Source organism: Somniosus microcephalus, chromosome 17 (genome assembly GCF_052327205.1).
Source record: "Somniosus microcephalus isolate GS21.2 chromosome 17, FLI_Smic_1.0, whole genome shotgun sequence".
Classification (NCBI taxonomy): Eukaryota; Metazoa; Chordata; class Chondrichthyes; order Squaliformes; family Somniosidae; genus Somniosus; species Somniosus microcephalus.
This window is the reverse complement of record NC_141003.1, coordinates 61,539,683-61,562,963: the sequence shown is the minus strand read 5'-3', so window position 1 is coordinate 61,562,963 and position 23,281 is coordinate 61,539,683. Positions and strand designations below refer to the sequence as shown.

The 23,281-nt window shown below is 51.7% G+C and overlaps 1 protein-coding gene across 1 annotated transcript in view; it reads right to left on the bottom strand.

Moving 5' to 3' along the window:
• LOC147105772 (uncharacterized) overlaps window positions 1–23,281 on the bottom strand; it is a 232,055-nt gene that overhangs the window by 3,631 nt on the left and 205,143 nt on the right. The window contains 2 exon segments of the mRNA XM_086010942.1: window positions 779–869; window positions 871–888. Coding sequence (XP_085867068.1) covers window positions 783–869; window positions 871–888 — 105 coding nt within the window. The 3' untranslated portion in view covers window positions 779–782.

Genomic DNA, 23,281 nt, shown 5'->3' with positions numbered 1-23,281 from the left:
TCGACTCCGCAATCTGTACCCGCTCGACTCCGCAATCTGTACCCGCTCGACTCCGCAATCTGTACCCGCTCGACTCCGCAATCTGTACCCGCTCGACTCCGCAATCTGTACCCGCTCGACTCCGCAATCTGTACCCGCTCGACTCCGCAATCTGTACCCGCTCGACTCCGCAATCTGTACCCGCTCGACTCCGCAATCTGTACCCGCTCGACTCCGCAATCTGTACCCGCTCGACTCCGCAATCTGTACCCGCTCGACTCCGCAATCTGTACCCGCTCGACTCCGCAATCTGTACCCGCTCGACTCCGCAATCTGTACCCGCTCGACTCCGCAATCTGTACCCGCTCGACTCCGCAATCTGTACCCGCTCGACTCCGCAATCTGTACCCGCTCGACTCCGCAATCTGTACCCGCTCGACTCCGCAATCTGTACCCGCTCGACTCCGCAATCTGTACCCGCTCGACTCCGCAATCTGTACCCGCTCGACTCCGCAATCTGTACCCGCTCGACTCCGCAATCTGTACCCGCTCGACTCCGCAATCTGTACCCGCTCGACTCCGCAATCTGTACCACGCTCCACTCGAAACTGCACTTCGCTCAACCCCCAAACTATACCCCACAGTCCCAAACTTTGACCGCACCCATGCCACTATAATCCACTCGCCCCAAGCTTTGTATCCCGCAGAGCGCCAAAATGTAACCCACTGGGCCCCAAACTCTCTAATAGGTGCGGCCTCTCCCTAAACACACAGATAACAATATGTAGAATATCAGTACCTGGTCAATGCCGGGAGGTCTCAGCCCACCAGCACCACAGCACAGCCATCAGTACAACCAGTCCTATCACAGGCAAGGAGAGCACAGGGGGGGTCAGGAAGAGTGGTATTCTGAGACAGAGACAGGCAGAACAAGAGACAGAGACACAGGCAGAACGAGAGCCAAAGACACAGGCAGAACAACAGCCAAAGACACAGGCAGAACGAGAGCCAAATAGACACAGGCAAAACAACAGCCAAACAGACAAAGGCAGAACGAGAGCCAAACAGACACAGGCAGAACGAGACACAAACAGAGACACATACACACACAGAGATAGAGGTAGAGACATACACAAAGATAGAGAGAGATAAACAGGGCAAGAGAGAGGCATACACACCCATGACAGAGAGAGACAAATAAGGGTGCACACACAGGTATAGACAGGCAAACAGAAACACATACAGACAGAGACAAATAGAGAAACACACACAGATAGAGAGAGGCAAACAGAGAGACAGTGACACAATTGCACACACACACACAAAGACAGATGCACACACACACACAAAGACAGATGCACACACACACACAAAGACAGATGCACACACACACAAAGACAGACACACACACACACAAAGACAGATGCACACACACACAAAGACAGACGCACACACACACAAAGACAGATGCACACACACACAAAGACAGATGCACACACACACACAAAGACAGATGCACACACACACAAAGAGAGACACACACACACAAAGACAGATGCACACACACACAAAGACAGATGCACACACACACAAAGACAGATGCACACACACACAAAGACAGATGCACACACACACACAAAGACAGACACACACACACACAAAGACAGATGCACACACACACAAAGGCAGATGCACACACACACACAAAGACAGACACACACACACACACAAAGACAGACACACACACACACAAAGACAGATGCACACACACACACAAAGACAGATGCACACACACACAAAGACAGACACACACACACACACAAAGACAGATGCACACACACACAAAGACAGATGCACACACACAAAGAGAAAAACAGAGACACACAAAGAGAGACAGAAAAACACCCAGTCATACAAACAGTGAAAGGAAAGAGACAGTAACAGAGAGAAACAGACAGGAGACAGGGAAAGAGAGAGGTAGGGAGAACACCAAATAAATGCAGAGTAGATGAAAAGTAGATGTGATATGGGAAGATTAAAGCATGCAGGAGTAGATGAATAGAGAGAGACAGGTGGAAAGAACAACAGACATAGAAGGAGGGAGAAGGAGTAACAGAGACCAGAAAATGAGACAGTTGGAGATATTTATCAATGTGTTGTGAGGAGCAGAGGGAAACATAAGCAGGAAAAAATAGGCGGCCAAATCAAATAAAAGGAATGAAAGGAAGAACAGAGATTGAAAGTGTAAGAGTAAAGGAGAGGATGTGAAAAAGGGAGGTATAGAAAGTGAGAAGGGCGAAGAATGACAGTGAGCAAAGAGATAAAGTAGAGCAAGAAACAATCGGGGGAAAGGAAAGAACAGGAAAAGAGCATTAACGCTTCGAATATTGAGGCATGCTGAGATTTTACAGACATTTCATTCCATCAAAGACAAGCAGACACATTTCAATAAAGAAAACAAGTTTAAACAGCAAAATTCTTCAACACTAAAATCACAGGTTAGAATTTTAAACTGACAAAATCATAGATCAGTATAGATGAAGGAGACCATTCAGCTCATCTCTCCATAGCAACCTACAATCCTCCCCATCACAGCTTCTAACTGCCCCTTGAATTACTCCAGAATGTTTGCCCCACTTTCTCACCCACAATCCATTTTGTGTGAAGTAATGGTTCCAGACAAATTAGTCCTGAACTTGCCTTTGCTGAGTTTGTCTGTGTCCCCTTAATCTGCAGTCATGATTTCCCTTCAGACTCGAGATTAACCTTTTCTATTACACCCATTCAGTCCCTTATACCTTCTACAAGGGCCCCCTCACTCCCCACTCAGTTTCTTATACCCCTCTATAAGGGCCCCTCTGTCCCTTATACCCTCTATAAGGACCCCTCACAGTCCCCACTCAGTTTCTTATACCCCTATATAAGGGCCCATCTCATTCCCATCTCAGCCTGTTATACCCTGTATAATGGCCCCCCTCATTCCCTTATACTCTATAATGGCCCCTCTCATTCCCTTATACTCTATAATGGCCCCCCTCATTCCCTTATACTCTATAATGGCCCCCCTCATTCCCTTATACTCTATAATGGCCCCCTCATTCCCTTATACTCTATAATGGCCCCCCTCATTCCCTTATACTCTATAATGGCCCCCCTCATTCCCTTATACTCTCTATAATGGCCCCTCTCATTCCCTTATACTCTCTATAATGGCCCCTCTCATTCCCTTATACTCTCTATAATGGCCCCTCTCATTCTCTTATACTCTATAATGGCCCCCCTCATTCCCTTATACTCTATAATGGCCCCCCTCATTCCCTTATACTCTATAATGGCCCCTCTCATTCCCTTATACTCTATAATGGCCCCCTCATTCCCTTATACTCTATAATGGCCCCTCTCATTCTCTTATACTCTATAATGGCCCCTCTCATTCCCTTATACTCTATAATGGCCCCCCTCATTCCCTTATACTCTATAATGGCCCCCCTCATTCCCTTATACTCTCTATAATGGCCCATCTCATTCTCTTATACTCTATAATGGCCCCTCTCATTCCCTTATACTCTATAATGGCCCCTCTCATTCCCTTATACTCTATAATGGCCCCCCTCATTCCCTTATACTCTATAATGGCCCCCCTCATTCCCTTATACTCTCTATAATGGCCCCCCTCATTCCCTTATACTCTATAATGGCCCCCCTCATTCTCTTATACTCTATAATGGCCCCCTCATTCCCTTATACTCTCTATAATGGCCCCCCTCATTCCCTTATACTCTCTATAATGGCCCCCCTCATTCCCTTATACGCTATAATGGCCCCCCTCATTCCCTTATACTCTCTATAATGGCCCCCCTCATTCCCTTATACTCTATAATGGCCCCTCTCATTCCCTTATACTCTATAATGGCCCCCCTCATTCCCTTATACTCTATAATGGCCCCCCTCATTCCCTTATACTCTATAATGGCCCCTCTCATTCCCTTATACTCTATAATGGCCCCCCTCGTTCCCTTATACTCTATAATGGCCCCCCTCATTCTCTTATACTCTATAATGGCCCCCCTCATTCCCTTATACTCTATAATGGCCCCCCTCATTCTCTTATACTCTATAATGGCCCCCCTCATTCCCTTATACTCTATAATGGCCCGCTCATTCCCTTATACTCTATAATGGCCCCCCTCATTCCCTTATACTCTATAATGGCCCCCCTCATTCCCTTATACCCTCTATAATGGCCCCCCTCATTCCCTTATACTTTCTATAATGGCCCCCCTCATTCCCTTATACTCTATAATGGCCCCCCTCATTCCCTTATACTCTATAATGGCCCCCCTCATTCCCTTATACTCTATAATGGCCCCCCTCATTCTCTTATACTCTATAATGGCCCCCCTCATTCCCTTATACTCTATAATGGCCCCCCTCATTCCCTTATACTCTATAATGGCCCCCCTCATTCCCTTATACTCTATAATGGCCCCCCTCATTCCCTTATACTCTATAATGGCCCCCCTCATTCCCTTATACTCTATAATGGCCCCCCTCATTCCCTTATACTCTATAATGGCCCCCCTCATTCTCTTATACTCTATAATGGCCCCCCTCATTCCCTTATACTCTATAATGGCCCCCCTCATTCCCTTATACTCTATAATGGCCCCTCTCATTCCCTTATACTCTATAATGGCCCCCCTCATTCCCTTATACTCTATAATGGCCCCCCTCATTCTCTTATACTCTCTATAATGGCTCCCCTCATTCCCTTATACTCTCTATAATGGCCCCCCTCATTCCCTTATACTCTCTATAATGGCCCCCCTCGTTCCCTTATACTCTATAATGGCCCCCCTCATTCTCTTATACTCTCTATAATGGCCCCCCTCATTCCCTTATACTCTCTATAATGGCCCCCCTCATTCCCTTATACTCTATAATGGCCCCCCTCATTCCCTTATACCCTCTATAATGGCCCCCCTCATTCCCTTATACTCTATAATGGCCCCCCTCATTCCCTTATACTCTCTATAATGGCCCCCCTCATTCCCTTATACTCTATAATGGACCCCCTCATTCCCTTATACTCTATAATGGCCCCCCCTCATTCCCTTATACTCTCTATAATGGCCCCTCTCATTCCCTTATACTCTATAATGGCCCCCCTCATTCCCTTATACTCTATAATGGCCCCCCTCATTCTCTTATACTCTAGAATGGCCCCTCTCAGTCCCTTATACTCTATAATGGCCCCTCTCATTCCCTTATACTCTCTATAATGGCCCCTCTCATTCCCTTATACTCTATAATGGCCCCCCTCATTCCCTTATACTCTATAATGGCCCCCCTCATTCTCTTATACTCTATAATGGCCTCCCTCATTCCCTTATACTCTCTATAATGGCCCCTCTCATTCTCTTATACTCTATAATGGCCCCCCTCATTCCCTTATACTCTATAATGGCCCCCCTCATTCCCTTATACTCTATAATGGCCCCCCTCATTCTCTTATACTCTATAATGGCCCCGCTCATTCCCTTATACTCTCTATAATGGCCCCTCTCATTCTCTTATACTCCATAATGGCCCCCCTCATTCCCTTATACTCTCTATAATGGCCCCCCTCATTCCCTTATACTCTATAATGGCCCCTCTCATTCCCTTATACTCTATAATGGCCCCTCTCATTCCCTTATACTCTCTATAATGGCCCCCCTCATTCCCTTATACTCTATAATGGCCCCCCTCATTCCCTTATACTCTCTGTAATGGCCCCCCTCATTCCCTTATACTCTCTATAATGGCCCCCCTCATTCCCTTATACTCTATAATGGCCCCCCTCATTCCCTTATACTCTCTATAATGGCCCCCCTCATTCCCTTATACCCTATAATGGCCCCTCTCATTCCCTTATACTCTATAATGGCCCCGCTCATTCCCTTATACTCTCTATAATGGCCCCTCTCATTCTCTTATACTCTATAATGGCCCCTCTCATTCCCTTATACTCTCTATAATGGCCCCTCTCATTCCCTTATACTCTCTATAATGGCCCCCCTCATTCCCTTATACTCTATAATGGCCCCCCTCATTCCCTTATACTCTATAATGGCCCCTCTCATTCCCTTATACTCTATAATGGCCCCCCTCATTCCCTTATACTCTATAATGGCCCCCCTCATTCCCTTATACTCTATAATGGCCCCCTCATTCCCTTATACTCTATAATGCCCCCCCTCATTCCCTTATACTCTATAATGGCCCCCCTCATTCCCTTATACTCTATAATGGGCCCCCTCATTCTCTTATACTCTCTATAATGGCCCCTCTCATTCCCTTATACTCTCTATAATGGCCCCCCTCATTCCCTTATACTCTATAATGGCCCCCCTCATTCCCTTATACTCTCTATAAGGGCCCCTCTCATTCCCTTTTACTCTATAATGGCCCCCCTCATTCCTCACTCAATCTGGGTCTGGCAACTGGGTCTGAATGAGGCTGTGGACTGGCACACTGATAAAGGTGCAATGAGTCTTCTAAATAAGATAATGAGCAAGAAAGACGGTTGGAAGGCAACTGATAGCAAGGTCCAGATGTCCTGGAGATTAACAAAAGGGAACTGAGAATTATTTGGTGTTTTGACATCTGGTAATCATAGCATCAGACACATTCCTGTCCAATTGAATGACACCTTGTAAAGGGTACATAGGATAGAATTGACCATCTGGACTGGTCACTAATGGTCCTGTCCCTTGAGTAGGACTAGTGTAGTAGAAATAAATCAGAGTAAAACTTGTAAAATGTACCACATTTGTTGGTTAATGGCTCAAGTGTCTGAACCCAGAGAGTACAGTACAATGCCGAGAGATAATGTACATGCAAGGTGGGTTAAGCTAGGATGAGATTAGAGAAGACAACCACAGATGGGGACTCAGCACAGACATCCCATTGTTGTTTCGTATCCCATGAGGAGAAGCAAAGTATCCCAAAGAAAGGCGGAACCACCCAACAGCACAGGGTCCAACCTACTGAGGAAGGCCATGTGTCTTGTTCATACAATCACGGAATAACTGAATGTTGCAAACTTGAATACAAACTGTAAACATAACCTTGCTAAACCGCACTGTAGACTTGTCTCTGACCATCACGGTCATACTGCAATCAAGAGAACTTACTTAACACTGAGATATTGTGATACACTTAAAATTAAGGTACTGCCTACAATGATTTAGACTCTGCCCATTAATACTTTCTGACCGAACGCTTATCGTAATTTTGTCAATCACAAAACCACCTCTGTGCTCTCAGACTGCCTGTCTGTCATCAAGTCACCGATCAATCACAACCTCTTCCAACTAAACATCGGGAACACCAAAGCTATTGTTTTCAGCCCCCACCACACAATCCGCTCCCTTCCCACTGACTCCATCCTCTTCCCAGGTTGATCCAAACTCTATGAAACCTAGACATCCTGTTCAACCAGAGTTAAGCTTCAACCCCCATATCCTTTCCATCACCAAGACTGCTTATTTTCACCTACACAGCATATTCAATTTTAGCTCCTTGTCCTCAACTATAAGTACTTCATGGCCTTGCCAACCCCACCTGTGTAGGTCCTGTGGACCGCATTCCCCTCCGGCACCATTCAGTCCTCCAACTCTGACTCTTTGTGCCTTGCACCGCCACCCTACCCCCCACAACAACAACAACATCAACAACTTGTATTTCTATAGCGCCTTTAACACATTAAAACATCCCAATGCGCTTCACAGGAGTATTATAAGACAAAAACATTGACACCGATCCATATAAGGAGAAATTAGGGCAGGTGACCAAAAGCTTGGTCAAAGAGGTAGGTTTTAAGGAGTGTCTTAAAGGAGGAAAGAAAGGTAGAGAGGCGGAGGGGTTTAGGCAGGGAATTCCAGAGCTTAGGGCTTCGGCAACAGAAGACACGGCCACCAATGGTTGAGCGATTATAATCAGGGTTCCTCAAGAGGGCAGAATTAGAGGAGCGCAGATATCTCGGGGGGTTGTGGGGCTGAAGGAGATTACAGAGATAGGGAGGGGCGAGGACATGGAGGAATTTGAAAACAAGGATGAGAATTTTGAAATCGAGGCGTTGCTTAACTGGGAGCCAATGTAGGTCAGCGAGCGCAGGGGTGATGGGTGAAAGGGACTTGGTGCGAGTTAGGACACGGGCAGCCGAGTTTTGGATGACCTCAAGTTTACGTAGGGTAGAATGTGGGAGGCCAGCCAGGAGTGCGTTGGAATAGTCAAGTCTAAAGGTAACAAAGGCATAGATGAGGGTTTCAGTAGCGGATGAGCTGAGGCAAGGCGGAGACGGGCGATGTTACGGAGGTGGAAATAGGCGGTCTTAGTTATGCCGCGGATATGTGGTCGGAAGCTCATTTCAGGGTCAAATATGACACCAAGGTTGCGAACAGTGTGGTTCAGCCTCAGACAGATGTTAGGGAGAGGGATGGAGTCAGGGGCTAGGGCCTAGAAATTCAGTATCGCCACGTTTGGGGCGCTACAGCCGGGCGTTCGCTAAATTTAGCACCCGGCGCAACTTAGCGCCACCTTCGCCGAAATGGAGTTGCATCGCCCCAAGAGGTTGCTGCTGCGCTAAAGCAGGCGATGCACGACTATCATAAGGCGCTAAGCCGGCGAGCCGAGGCGCTAACACCGAGGGCGGGCGCAGCGCAGGTGCGGCAAGTTTCTGAATGAAGGCAGACACGCTGGCGCTGGTCAGCTCTTAAAGGGGGAGGGTCGACTTGTTTGGCTGCCACGCCCTGCACACTGCAGCCCTGAAGCAAGGCCTGACCATTGCTGGTTCATCAGTTCTACGCCCAGGACCATGGAGAAGGCTAGGGAACAAGCGGAGCGCTTCAGCAAGGGTGCCCTGAGGCTACTGGTTGGCGCAGTAGAGCGCAGGCGACCTGTCCTCTTCCCTGACAGTGGGAGGAGGCTGCTTCCCAGCGAGTACCGAAAAGCCTGGAGGGAGGTGGCAAACAGGGTGACCACCAACAACATGGTTGCCAGGACTCCAGTTCAATGCAGGAAAAAGTTCAACGACCTCACTCGGGTTGTCAGAGTGAGTACCCTTTCCACTATCCTGTTCATCCCTGCATGTGCACCTCAGTTTCTGGCCAAAGGGACCTGAAAGCCCCAATGCCCAGCCCTCATCCAAGAGCTATGGGACTCTCATGAAAAGCACTTGCACATTCAGCACTTTACACACTGTCAGGGCTATTCCACCATGGGAGGCAGTGTAGGCAAGATCAGGGCTTGACACTGTCAGGGCTATTCCACCATGGAAGGCAGTGCAGGCAAGATCAGGGCTTGACACTGTCAGGGCTATTCCACCATGGGAGGCAGTCCAGGCAAGATCAGGGCTTGACACTGTCAGGGCTATTCTACCATGGGAGGCAGTGCAGGCAAGATCAGGGCTTGACACTGTCAGGGCTATTCCACCATGGGAGGCACTGCAGGCATGATCAGGGCTTGACACTGTACTTAGAGGCCATCCTTTCTCTTGCAGGGCAAGCTGGCCCACAATCGCAGGCAGCAGCTACGGACCGGGGGAGGCCGTCCTGACCTGAAAGAGCTCAGCGACCTGGAGCAGCGTGTGGAGCACATTATGGCAGGCCAGCTGATTGGCCCCGTCGCCAGTGGAGATGCCAACCCTGTTCTGGGCACCAATGGTAAGGTCATCACCTTTTTGACCTCTCTCTTTCCACTTGCACCTCACACCAGCATCCTTTGCCACTATCGAACCAATGTAGTGCATAGCAGCACTCATGCCTCCCTCGCTGCCGCCCTGTCCTCACTCTAAAGCAACTCTTGTGCCTCCCTGCTTTCAGATGCTGATTCGCCAGGTGAGGAGGCGGGCCCTCAAGCTGCCACTGTCAGTGATTCTGAATTCGAGGAGGAGGAAGAGGAAGTCGGCCCATCAGTGCCACCCTCAGCCGAGGCAGCCCATGGCCATGATGGGGACACGTCTTCCCTGGAGGGGAGCAGGGGGAAGGGTCTGAGGAGAGTGAAGCTCCGGGGCCCAGCAGGCTGCAGCAATGCGGGAGGGGTGGGGAAGCTCGGCGGCCTTCTCCCCGGAGGGTGAGTGCGGCCTCCAGTCCTGCTACGGTGAGCGCAGAGGAGGTGCGGCTCCTTGGTGAAATGGGCGCCCAGGCTGAGCGCAGGCAAACTGAGCTCATGGCTGCAGTGGCAAGGATGCCTGACTCCATAGAGTCACTGGCAAGGAATGTTCAGGAATTCGGGACAGCACAGGCCAGGAGTCAGCAGGACTTCGCTGCATCACAGGTGGCTTCCAGCCAAGTGCTCAGTCGTGCCATGCATTCACTGGCTGGTCTGATGCAGACACAGATCAGGGCCACACTGGCACTAACTGCTGCCACCCTCGCTGGATTGGCCAGGCATCGCCGGGGTCCTCGCCGCGGCACAGCAGCCCAGCAGTCGGTGCTTCAGCAGATTGCTGTGCATGCTGCAGTGCTGGCCCGTGCGAGTGCCAGTATATCAGCCGACCAGGGAGTGCCTGTGCTGTCAGGTTGGCAGCATTCCTGCAGCCAACACTGTCACTCCTCCACTGCAGCTGCCACCACCCGTAGGACAGACTGCTACCGCCCAAGCAGAGTTGGAGCAGCCAGCAGCTGGGCCCTCCAGGCCCAGAGCTGGTCCAGGCCATCCCCCAAGGGCATCTGCCGTCTCACCATCTGACCCTCAGCAGCCTTCCCCCAGCCTTGCTGCAGCCACTGGGGTCCCATTGAGGAGGAGCTGCAGGGCGGGAAGGGGCCATTCGCGGTAGCGAGGCAGATCACATTCGCAGGGGAAAAAGTAGAAGGTGTGGCCAAATGTTGTGTTTATATATGAAGGCCGAGAATGTTTTTTTTATATATGAAGGCCGAGACTGTTGTGTTTGTTTTTTATATGAGGGCCGGGAATGTGGTGTTTGTTTTTTATATGAAGGCCAAGGATCATGGTCATTTTTGTTTAACTGTTTTTTTCATTTTCTGAAGGTTGTGAGAGCCAGTTATGTCTCTGACTGTTTCTTGGGGGGTTTATCTGAATTAGTTTGTCATGCGGGAAGGGCACAGAGTTTGCACAATAAAACATTTTCTTTATTCACATTGGCCATGTTTGCACTTTGAACTATTTGTTACCTTGACCAGCTGAGGGTTTGCGGAGTGGCTCCATTCATTTTCTGCCATTGGCACAAGCCATTCCCTGAGAGGGGGCCTAGAACCGAGTTGCAATAAGCCGCCGACGGACGGCCCTTGCACTTTGTGCCTCCCTCCTGTCTTGGTGCTCCTCCTCCTCCTCCTCTGGTGGTCCTCCAACTGGCAGTGGCCGAGTCCTGAGGATAGCCAGGTTGTGCAGCATGCAGCACACTACAACGAAATGGGAGACTCGCTCAGCCGAGTACTGTAGGGCTCCTCCGGAACGGTCCAGACAGCGGAACCGTTGCTTGAGCACGCCGATTGTGTGCTCAGTGATGTTCCTGGTAGCTTGATGGCTGTCATTGTATCGCTCTTCAGCAGGGGTGCTGGGCGCACGGAGCAGGGTCATCAGCCAGCTGCACAAAGGATAGCCCAGAAAAAAAAACGGAGAGAGAGAGGGTAAAGCAACAGCCGGGTTCAGGACCGAGCGGTGTCGAGAAAAAAAAAAGAATGCGCAGAGCACAGCCAGGGCTCAAGGGCTGAACAGTGTCTGCGGGGAGAAGAAGGGTGAGCGTGGGAAGGAAGGAAAGCGCGGGAGACGCCATTTTGTGCCAGCGGAGAAGAAGGGGAAGCGTGGGAGACGCCATTTTTGACAGTTAAATCACACCCAGGGATGCCGAAGAGTGGCAGTATCTCTGCGTTCGACAATGAAGTCGAAGATTGGGCGACATATGTGGAACGTATTGAGGTGTACTACAGGGCGAATGAAGTGCCAGATGCTAGTAAAGCACTGGTTTTGTTAAATTCCATGGGTGCAAAAACTTATGGGTTACTGCGAAATCTAATAACCCCAGAGAAGCCGGTGAACAAGAATTTCGAAAGCATAGTAGAAATCCTACAGGACCACTTAAACCCCACACCGCTACTGATAGCAGAACGATTTAAGTTCCATAAAAGGAACCAACACAAAGACGAAAGCAATGCTGAATACCTAACGGAACTGCGCAAGCTATCGAAACACTGCCAGTTTGGAGCGGGACTAGCAGATACGTTAAGGGACAAGTTTGTGCGTGGGCTAAAAGTGAAGGAACCCAGAAACGGCTTCTATCAGAAAAGGATCTTACGCTGGACAAGGCTTTCAGTATGGCAGTATCACACGAAGCAGCCGCAAGGGGAGCTGCAGAGATACAACGGAGACCGCAAGAATATGGCACCAATGAAATGTCCTATGGAACAGGGAAGTGCTATCGCTGCGGCAGAACAACACATGACCAGAAGGATTGTTGGTTCAAGGACCAAGTGTGCAGACAGTGTGGAAAAGCAGGACACATAGCAAGAGTCTGCAGGTCTGGAAAGAAAACCAACAGTAAGAAATCTCCACAGGAAAAGTACAAAAAGGTACACCAGGTGATGGACAGTGGTTCAGATGAACAGAAAAGTGACACAGACTCCGGGAGCAAGGAGCTGGGTTGTCTGAAACTACATAAGGTAACCAAAATGGAGGATCACCAGACTATCTGGGTTACACTCAAGATAGACGGAGTCCAAGTGAAAATGGAATTGGACACAGGATCAGCCCTAACAGTCATAAACCAAAGGGACTACAAGCGGCTATTTTCACATATACCCTTGAAAGCTACAGAGATTGTCTTGAAGACGTATACGGGGCAAAAAGTCTACCCCAAAGGAAAAATAAGGGTGAAAGTGATATATAAAGGCCAGGAAATACCTAAAATGGATATATATGTATTGCCAGATGGAGGACCACCACTGCTAGGACGTGAATGGATCCGGAAGATACAATTAGATTGGCATTCCATACAGGCACTGAAGGTTGAGGCCAAAAAGGATGACGACGTCACACCTGGACGATTGTCAAAAATGCTAACTGACGCAAAAGAAGTGTTCCAGGAGGGACTAGGAACACTAAAAGGCATAACAGCAATGATTAAAATAGAGGAAAATGCAAGCCCAAAGTTTCTTAAGGCCAGACCAGTGCCTTATGCGATCAGACCAGCTGTCGAAGCAGAGCTGGAAGGGTTGGAACGTTCAGGAGTACTGTCCAAAGTGGACTGGAGCAAGTGGGCTACACCCATCGTTCCTGTAATGAAGACGTCGTTGAGTAATACGCCTGGGGAACCAAAGAAGGTCCGCATCTGTGGGGATTTTAAGGTGACAGTGAACCCAGTCCTTCACACGGTACAATATCCGCTTCCACGAATTGAGGATATTTTCGCCTCGCTATCTGGAGGTAAACGCTTCACCAAAATTGATCTAGCCCAGGCGTACTTGCAAATGGAGGTAGAAGAAGCTTCGAAACAATACCTTACGATTAACACTCATAAAGGTCTCTATCAATATAACCGGCTGGTGTTCGGGGTAGCCTCGGCTCCGGCTATCTGGCAAAGGGCAATGGATCAAGTCCTGCAAGGGATTCCAGGGACCCAGTGTTATTTGGACGACATCTTGGTCACGGGCGAAAATGACAGTGATCACCTCGCCAACTTGGAGAAGGTGCTCACCAGATTAAAGGAGTATGGGCTACGAGCTAATCGCCACAAGTGCGAGTTTTTCCAGAAACAGATCTCGTATTGTGGCCACGTCATCGATGAAGAGGGGTTACATAAGTCCCCTGAAAAGATTGAGGCAGTAGTCAAGGCTCCAGCACTGGAAAATGTGTCACAACTGAGGTCGTTCCTCGGGCTGGTAAACTACTACCACAAGTTCTTACCAAATTTGTCCACATTATTACACCCACTGAACACCCTACTGCAAACAGGGGTACCATGGAAGTGGGATGACGAACGTAGACGAGCTTTCCAGAAGTGTAAAGAATTGATCACATCAAAAGAGGTGTTGGCCCATTTCAACCCAGCGCTACCAATTCGTTTGGCATGTGATGCATCACCCTATGGTATTGGAGCGGTGCTGTCGCACAAATTCCCAGACGGGTTGGAGAGGCCAGTAGCCTTTGCGTCTCGGTCGCTAACCTCAGCCGAGCGCAACTACGCCCAGATTGACAGGGAGGCCCTCAGCCTAGTATGGGGAGTAAAAAAATTCAACCACTATCTGCATGGGCAGAAGTTCACCTTGCTGACTGACCACCAACCACTTGTCTCCATCTTTAATCCTAAGAAGGGCGTTCCAGTGATGACTGCACAACGGTTACAAAGATGGTCCCTGTTTCTAGGGGCGAATCAATATGAAATAGAATATAAAGGCACGAAACAGCATGGGAACGCTGATGGGCTATCGCGCCTGCCACTGCCTACTGTGGAGGAAGCACCAGCAGTGGACCCTATCGAGATATTTTATTCGTCAATAATTGAACGATTGCCAGTAACGAACGCGGATATAGAGGAGACCCGCAATGATCCGACGCTGTCTCGGGTATATGATTTGACGGTGAGGGGATGGCCAACACATGCGACTCACTGTTGCCAGCATTCTCATCCAGAAGAGAACAGCTGTCAGTATGCCAGGGGACAGTGATGTGTGGATCCAGAGTGGTGATTCCACCCAAGTTAAGGGAGAGAGTGCTAAATGAGCTACATGAAGGTCATCTGGGGGGAGTGAAAATGAAAAGCCTTGCTAGGGCTTATGTGTGGTGGCCGGGAATCGATCAACAAATCGAAGACCTAACTAAGAGCTGCTTAGGATGCCAGAAGGTCCAAAATGCACCACCACATGCCCCTCTACACCCATGGGAGTGGCCCTCCTCTCCATGGCAACGGGTGCACATTGATTTCGCTGGTCCATTCATGGACTCAATGTTCTTAATAGCAGTGGATGCTCATTCAAAGTGGCCTGAGGTGATAAAAATGTCCTCAACCACTACAGAGAAAACGATTGCAGTCCTACGGACCATATTTGCCAGAAACGGTTTGCCAGAGCAGATTTGCTCTGATAATGGACCACAGTTTGTGTCCGAAGAGTTTCAAAAATTTATGAGAAGGAATGGGGTAAGGCATTACACATCCGCCCCGTATCATCCAGCCACAAATGGATTGGCTGAGAGGTTCGTACAAACCTTTAAGAAGGCGATAAAGGCCATGTGCGACGATGAAATTCCACTACAGCATAAGATGGACAATTTCTTATTAGCCTACCGAAACGCGACACATGCAGTTACCAACCAGACCCCGGCCATGATGTTCTTTAACCGAAAGTTGAGATCTCGTCTGGACTTGCTCAGACCAAATGTGCGAAGAAATGTTGAGGACAAACAATTCCAGCACATCAATGAGAAGCCGACAAGGAGCTTCAATGTAGGACAACCAGTTTTGGCCCGTGACTATCGAACAGAGAAATGGCAACCCGGAACGATATGCACAAGGCAGGGGCCATTAATGTACACAGTGGATGTCGGGGAGAACATTGTGAGACGGCACATCGATCAGATCTTAGCGTCACAGGAACGCGTCAACCCCATGTCTCGAGTACCTGGGGATGAACCCGACATACCGATAGCATCTACCTCAGAACCAGTAGCAGTGGAACCCGATGAACTACCCGATGAAAAGGGGTCAAAATCGCCTCTGCACCAAGAACAAGAACCTCAGGAAAGGCGCTATCCCGAAAGGGTCAGGAAGCCGCCCCAAAGACTGAATCTATAAATGGACTATTGTTGTTTAATGTACATGTTAAAGTGTTAATTGTTATTTGAATATTAGGGGTACTACTAATCTAAAAGGGGAGGAATTGTAGTGTATGTGCCTTTAAGACAGAACTACTTTTACAGCTCCTGTATACTGTAGTACCGGCAGTGACCACACCTGTATATAAGCCTTGCGCATGCCTCTGTACCCCCAGTCTTGAGACTACCCTCCTCCAGTAAATACCTGTTTATCGTTAAGTTACAGCATCCGTGTGGTTATTGAAAAACAGCATACTCTCAGAATCACAGATCTAACATCTGCCACAGAAGTCTGGCGCAGGATGAAGGCATCGTGGCTGCTGCCTGGAAAGCGGGCATTGACAGCTAGTATGAGCTGCCTGTGGTCACACACCAACTGGACGTTGAACGAATGGTAGCCCTTCCGGTTGCGGTAATCCTCGGCATTCTCTAGAGGTGCCCGCAAAGCCACATGCGTGCAGTCAATGGCGCCCTGGACCATGGGGAAGCCCGCTATTCTTCCAAATCCCATTGCACGCTCTTGCTGCTTGTCCAGGGTCATGGGGAAGGAGATGTACTGACGTCTCCTTCTGAAAAGGGCATTGGTCACCTGGCGGATGCAGCAATGTACCGCGAACTGGGAGATGTTGGCAATGTCCCCAGTAGCGGATTGGAAGGAGCTGGTGGCATAGAAGTTGAGAGCCACCGTCACCTTCACTGCCACCGACAGAGACGTCCTGCTCCTCAGCTGTAGCTGCAGATCTCTGCGAAGCAGGTGGCAGATCTCAGTGACCACCTCCCTTCTGAATCGCAGCCTCCAAACACACTGCTCCTCAGACACGTTCAGATATGGGAACTGCTGGCGGTATACCCTGGGTGGGTAAGGCCTCCTGTGCCGACGCCTGTTGGCCCTTCTCCATCTGGCCATGACCGGCACTCTCTCACGGCGTCTCTGAGCCCTTTGAATGCAATGCACAAAGCCAACGTTTCCACCCATTGCAGCCCCCATTATATGTGGCGACTCAAGGCTATGGCACTGAAAGTTAAATCCAAGTGCAAAGCTCAGGCCTGAAGCCAGAAGTACCTGTGCGAGCGCTGAGTCAAAGCAGAAAGCTCTCCCCCTTTGTCTCTCTCCAAATATCCGTCTTTCACACAGGATTGGCACAAAATGGCTGCCAGTTATAATGCAGGGAGCCCCCTTTAAATCGCGCCCCCTGCGCCTCGCAGCGACTTGGAACCGTTCCCCTCTACCAGTCGCTGGGGGCGCCAGGCGCACAGAAGGGCGGCGCCACTGAAGTTCCGGTTCGGGGCGCACCAAGGGCGTTGCGCCATGAAATGGCGTCACGATCTGCGCGCGCAGCTGAACGGGCGCTGCGGTTTTGCGCCGCCGCTAAATCTTGAGTGAAGTTCATGAGAGGCGCAGATCGTGCAAATCGCGCCGTGCCCGGGCGCTAGCCGCTTAGCGCCCCACTTCTCCTCCTCCTAAGGCGCTAGCGGCTGGCGCTAACAACTGAATTTCTAGGCCTAGGAGTTTGTGGCAGAGACCGAAAACAATGGCTTCGGTCTTCCCAATATTTAACTGGAGATAATTTCTGCTCATCCAGAACTGGATGTCGGACAAGTAATCTGACAATTTAGAGACCATGGAGGGGTCAAGAGAAGAGGTAGTGAGGTAGAGCTGGATGTCATCAGCGTACATGTGGATACTGACGCTGTGTTTTTGGATGATGTCGCCAGGGGCAACATGTAGATGAGAAATAGGAGGGGGCCAAGGATTGATCCTTGGGGGACACCAGAGGTAACGATGCGGGAGCAAGAAGAGAAGCCGTTGCAGGTGATTCTCTGGCTACGATTAGATAGATAAGAATGGAACTAGGCAAGTGTAGTCCCACCCAGCTGGACGACGGTGGAGAGGCGTTGGAGAAGGATGGAGTGGTCAACCGTATTAAAGGCTGCAGACAAGTCAAGAAGGACGAGGAGAGATAGCTTACCTTTGTCACAGTCACATAGGATGTCATTTGGGTGAGAGAGAGCAATTGTTTTAATGGGGACTAGGGCATCAAAGGTGGTGGCGAGGGTGTGGTTGAGCAGATCGGTCAGAAATGTCATGGTGAATGGAAGGCCAAAGTCTGGACAGTTGGGATTTCATAAGTGCAGTTGCAAGAGAGTTGCAAGAGAGTTGGGAGCGAGTTTTTTCCAGGGGCGGACACAGAAGGAAGTAGGGTGGGGGGCATGGAAGGGGGATGTGGGTGGAGAGCAATACGAGGAAGTGGTTAGAGATGGCCTTATCTGCGATTGACATGATTGACCATCAGTCGCCTTGGTCCTATGCTCTGGAACTCCACCACTGACCCCAAAGCCTTCTCCCTTTCCACCTTTAAAAACTGACTCTAAACCCACCTTTTTGACCAAGCTTTCACTGCTGTTCCTGTAATCTCTCCCTCCGTGACCTTTATCTATTCCTGTGTGGCGACACGCCACCACTGGACATAATCCGCTCACGGCGGCACGGACAGTTTAAGCAGACGCCCCCAGCCGGGGGCCCTTTCCTCCAGCAACTTGTTTCCCGCAGGGACAGGCTGCCGGGAGCACTTCCTGTCTGGGAAGTATTTAAGTGGATGCGCGGGCTTTTCCAGTTCCTCTTTGCCATGAGGTAGAATAAAAGCAGTTGTGTTTTACTAGCTCAGGTCTCGACTCCCACGTTTGCCGCGGTATCTCAACACTGGTGACCCCGACGCTCAGGACGAATCCTAAGCTAGCATGGCGGATACAAACGCAGTCACGGTTAAATTACCGGACTTTTGGGAGAACCTGGCCGAAGCCTGGTTTGTTCAAGCTGAGTCCAGATTCCGGCTGAAACACATTACAGTCGACGCCACAAAGTACGACTACCTCGTCTCCTCTCTCACCTACGCCACAGTCCCCAAGGTTTGGGCAGCGCTGCAGAATCCACCACCGGACGGCAAGTACAAACATCTGAAGGCTGCGCTCCTTAAAAAATTTCAAACGTCCTCTTACCAGCGCCACTGCCAACTCCTTGACCTCCCCGGCCTTGGTGATGCTTCACCATCAGACCTGCTTTCCCACATGCTGTCCCTCTCAGACGACAAAAACCCCGGCGCCCTCTTTCGCACGCTTTTCATTCGGCAGCTCCCCGCCAGCATCCGTCCGCTCATTGTGGAGTCTGGCTCCACGGACCTGAATGACATAGCCGAAAAGGCCGACCGGCTGCTTTCTGCACAGTCCGCTCGCGACGTCGCGCCCGACCTCACGGCAACGACCACACGGTCTTCCCGGCCCACTAGGCCCGACCGCCCTACCACTCCGGGTCACTGCTACTACCACACCCGTTTTGGCGCTAGGGCCCAACGCTGCACGCCACCGTGTACTTTCAAACCCCCCCCGCACCGGCCCCCGCGATGGCCGCGGGGCAAAAGGGGCCTCTACTGTACGTCACCAACGACAGAACCAACCGCCGATTTCTGTGCGACACAGGGGCCCAGCACAGCATCACCCCCGCCTCCGCCCTCGAAATCCAACGCGGCACACGGGGTATCACGCTGGCCGCAGCCAATGGCTCTGACATCCGCACATATGGCACCCGCATGGTCACGCTCGACCTCGCGGGCCGCCGCTACCGCTAGGAGTTCCTCACAGCCAAGGTCCTCTGCCCACTCATCGGCGCAGACTTCCTACGCGCCCACGGCCTCCTTGTCGACATTCCGAGGCACCGCCTCGTCGACATCAACACTATGGCCCCCATTCCCGGCGCATTTACCCCGGCCCGTTCGGCCGGCCTGACGACCTACTGCCTCGCCAGAGCCATGGACGACTACTCGGCACTCCTAGCCGAGTTTCCCGCCCTCACTAACCCGACCTTTTCGGCCAAAGCCGCCAAACACGGTGTGGAGCACTATATCCCCACCACCGGCCCCCCAGTTTCTGCCCACGCCCGCAGACTCAACCCGGCCAAGCTGGAAATCGCACGGGCCGAGTTCACCACCATGGAACAACTCGGCATCATCCGCCGCTCCAGCAGCCCTTGGGCCTCGCCCCTCCACATCGCCCCCAAGCCCGGCGGAGGCTGGCGCCCTTGCGGGGACTACCGCCGCCTTAACGACGCCACCACCCCCGACCGATACCCGGTGCCACACATCCAGGACTTCTCGGCCCGACTGGCCGGACGAACCGTCTTTTCCAAAGTCGACCTGGTGCGCGGTTACCACCAAGTCCCCGTACACCCCGCAGACATCCCCAAAACAGCCGTCATCACCCCATTCGGCCTGTTCGAGTTCCTGAGGATGCCCTTCGGCCTCAAGAATGCAGCCTAGGCTTTCCAGCGCCTTATGGGCTCAGTCCTCCGGGACCTAAACTTCCTATTCGTCTATCTAGATGACATTCTCGTGGCTAGCTCCTCCAAACAGGAACACCTCGAACACCTTCGCATCTTGTTCGGGCGCCTAGCCCAACACGGGCTCGTCCTCAGCCCGGCGAAGTGCCAATTCGGCCTAACCGAGATCGATTTTCTCAGTCACCACATCACCCCTGCTGGGGCCGTCCCCCTGCCCAACAAGGTGCAGGCCGTCCAGCAATTCCCCCGCCCCACAACAATCAAGGGCCTCCAGGGGTTCCTCGGGATGGTGAACTTCTACAACAGGTTCATCCCCAGAGTGGCAGCCCTCATGAAGCCCCTATACGACTCCCTCCGAGGTAAATCCGGCAAGATGGACGTAGCCTGGACCACTGACATGTCAGCCGCCTTCGACGCCACCAAAAACGCGCTCGCCAACGCCACCCTGCTCGCGCACCCGAGGGCTGATGCCCGGGTCGCGCTCACCACCGACGCCTCCGACCATGCGGTCGGCGCCGTGTTCGAGCAGTGGGTCAATGGCGCGTGGCAGCCACTTGCCTTCTACAGCCGCCAACTGCGCCCCCCGGAGGTCAAATACTCCACTTTCGACCGCGAGCTTCTCGCGCTCCACCTGTCGGTCCGCCATTTCAGGTTCCTCCTGGAAGGCCGCCCCTTCACCGCGTACGTGGACCACAAGCCGCTCACATACGCGATGGCCAAGCACACCGAACCCTGGTCCGCTAGGCAGCAACGCCAGCTCGCGGCCGTGTCCGAGTTTACTACGGACATCCAGCACGTCTCCGGTAGAGACAACGTTGTCGCCGACTGCCTTTCCCGTCCCGCCATCTGCGCGAATCACCTCGCAGTCGACTACACGCAACTAGCAGCGGCCCAGCTCACGGACCCAGACCTCCTCTCGGCGGCTACCAGCCTGCTAGGGCTACGCCTAGTCAAGGTCGCGCACGGGCCTGAAGCCACGGCAGTCACTTGCGACGTCTCACTCGGCCAACCCAGGCCGGTCGTCCCTGCAACCTGGCGCCGCCGCATCTTCGACGCTCTCCACGGGCTCTCCCACCCGGGTTCCCGCGCATCCGTCAAACTCCTCTCCCAGCGTTTCGTCTGGCGCGGCCTCAGCAGAGATGTTCGGACTTGGGCCACCTCCTGCCTCGCCTGCCAACGGGCTAAGGTACAGCTGCACACAAAAGCACCCCTGGGAGACTTCGAGGTACCCAGCCGCCGCTTCGACCACGTACACGTCGACATCGTCGGTCCCCTGCCGCCATCGCAAGGCCAAACTTATCTCCTCACGATGGTCGACCGCTACACACGCTGGCCTGAGGCAGTGCCGCTGACCTCCACCACCACAGCTGACATCACCAGGGCGTTCGTTAACACCTGGGTTGCGAGGTTCGGCGTACCGGCCGACATAACCTCCGACAGAGGCGCCCAGTTCACCTCCGAACTCTGGACGGCCACAGCACGCAACCTCGGGGTGATGCTCCACCGTACCACGGCGTACCACCCGCAGGCCAACGGGCTTTGTGAACGCTTCCACAGGTCACTCAAGGCCTCACTCCGCGCCGGCCTGCAGGACAGTACCTGGACTGACCGCCTACCGTGGGTGCTACTAGGCCTACGCACCGCGGTCAAGGAAGACCTCCAGTCCTCGGCAGCGGAGTTAGTCTACGGACAACCGCTGCGCGTCCCAGGCGAATTCCTTCCGGAGGCTACCACGCCTTGGTCGGCCGAACAGCAGCGGCTCAACTCTTTCTCTTCCGCTCAGCAGTTCGCCCCACTTCCAGTCAACCGACACGGCGAACTCGCACCTCACGTCCCGCCAAATTTACAGCAGGCGCGCTTCGTCTTCGTGCGACACGACACGCACCGCGGGCCCCTGCGACCCCCGTACGACGGACCGTACGAGGTACTACAAACCGGGGACAAGGTCTTCAAGCTGCGACTCGGCGACAGGGTCGACACAGTCTCCATCGACCGGCTCAAACCAGCACACACAGAACCAGGGGAACAGGTCCCCGTGGCCCGGCCTCCAACTAGAGGCCGTCCCGCCAGCAAGCCAGCACAGCCGGCGGCGAACCGCCCGGCCCCACCAACTAGACCGGCGACCACTCAGAGCCGCTGCGGCAGAACCATCAGACCACCGTCACGACTCGTCCACTCCTCCTAAGCGGATTCTGGGGGGAGCTCTGTGGCGACACGCCACCACTGGACATAATCCGCTCACGGCGGCACGGACAGTTTAAGCAGACGCCCCCAGCCGGGGGCCCTTTCCTCCAGCAACTTGTTTCCCGCAGGGACAGGCTGCCGGGAGCACTTCCTGTCTGGGAAGTATTTAAGTGGATGCGCGGGCTTTTCCAGTTCCTCTTTGCCATGAGGTAGAATAAAAGCAGTTGTGTTTTACTAGCTCAGGTCTCGACTCCCACGTTTGCCGCGGTATCTCAACACCTGTATTTTTTCTCTCCCCCACTCCCCGCCCATTAATTGGTCTCTACATTAAATGGGCTATATAAATACAAGTTCTTGTTGGAATCAATCATAGAATCTTACAGCACAGAAGAAGACCATTCTGCCCATCGTGCCTGTGCTTGCTCTTTGAATGAGCTATCCAATTAATTCCACTCCCTTTCTCTTTCCCATAGCCCTGCAATTTTTCCTTTTCAAGTACAGGAAACTTTGAGTTATCCAGAGGTGAACCGTCCGGCAAGCTCGAGCCACCGGCAAAAATCAGGAGCCGTTTTTTATTCTTTTCGTTTCTTTTCTTTGCTTTTTTTGAACAGTCAAGCTCTGTAAGGTCTGTAGCTAAGCAACAGCTTCAGCTAGAGATGCTACAGAGACGCTTGCCGACTGTTTAGAGGCTGTTGCTAAGCAACAGGGTTTGTTGATTCATCTCCGTATGTTTCAACATTAACTCTGGAGTGTCCGGCAGTTTTGAGGGAACGGCAGCAGCTCGGTCCCGTCGGTGCCGGATAGCACAAAGTTTCCTGTATTTAGCCAATTCACTTTTGAAAGTTACTATTGAATCTGCTGGCAACACCATTTCAGGCAGTGCATTCCAGATCATAATAACTTGCTGCATAAAAAAAAATGTCCTCATTTCCCCCTAGATTTTTTGCCAATTATCTAAAATCTGTGTCCTCTGGTTGC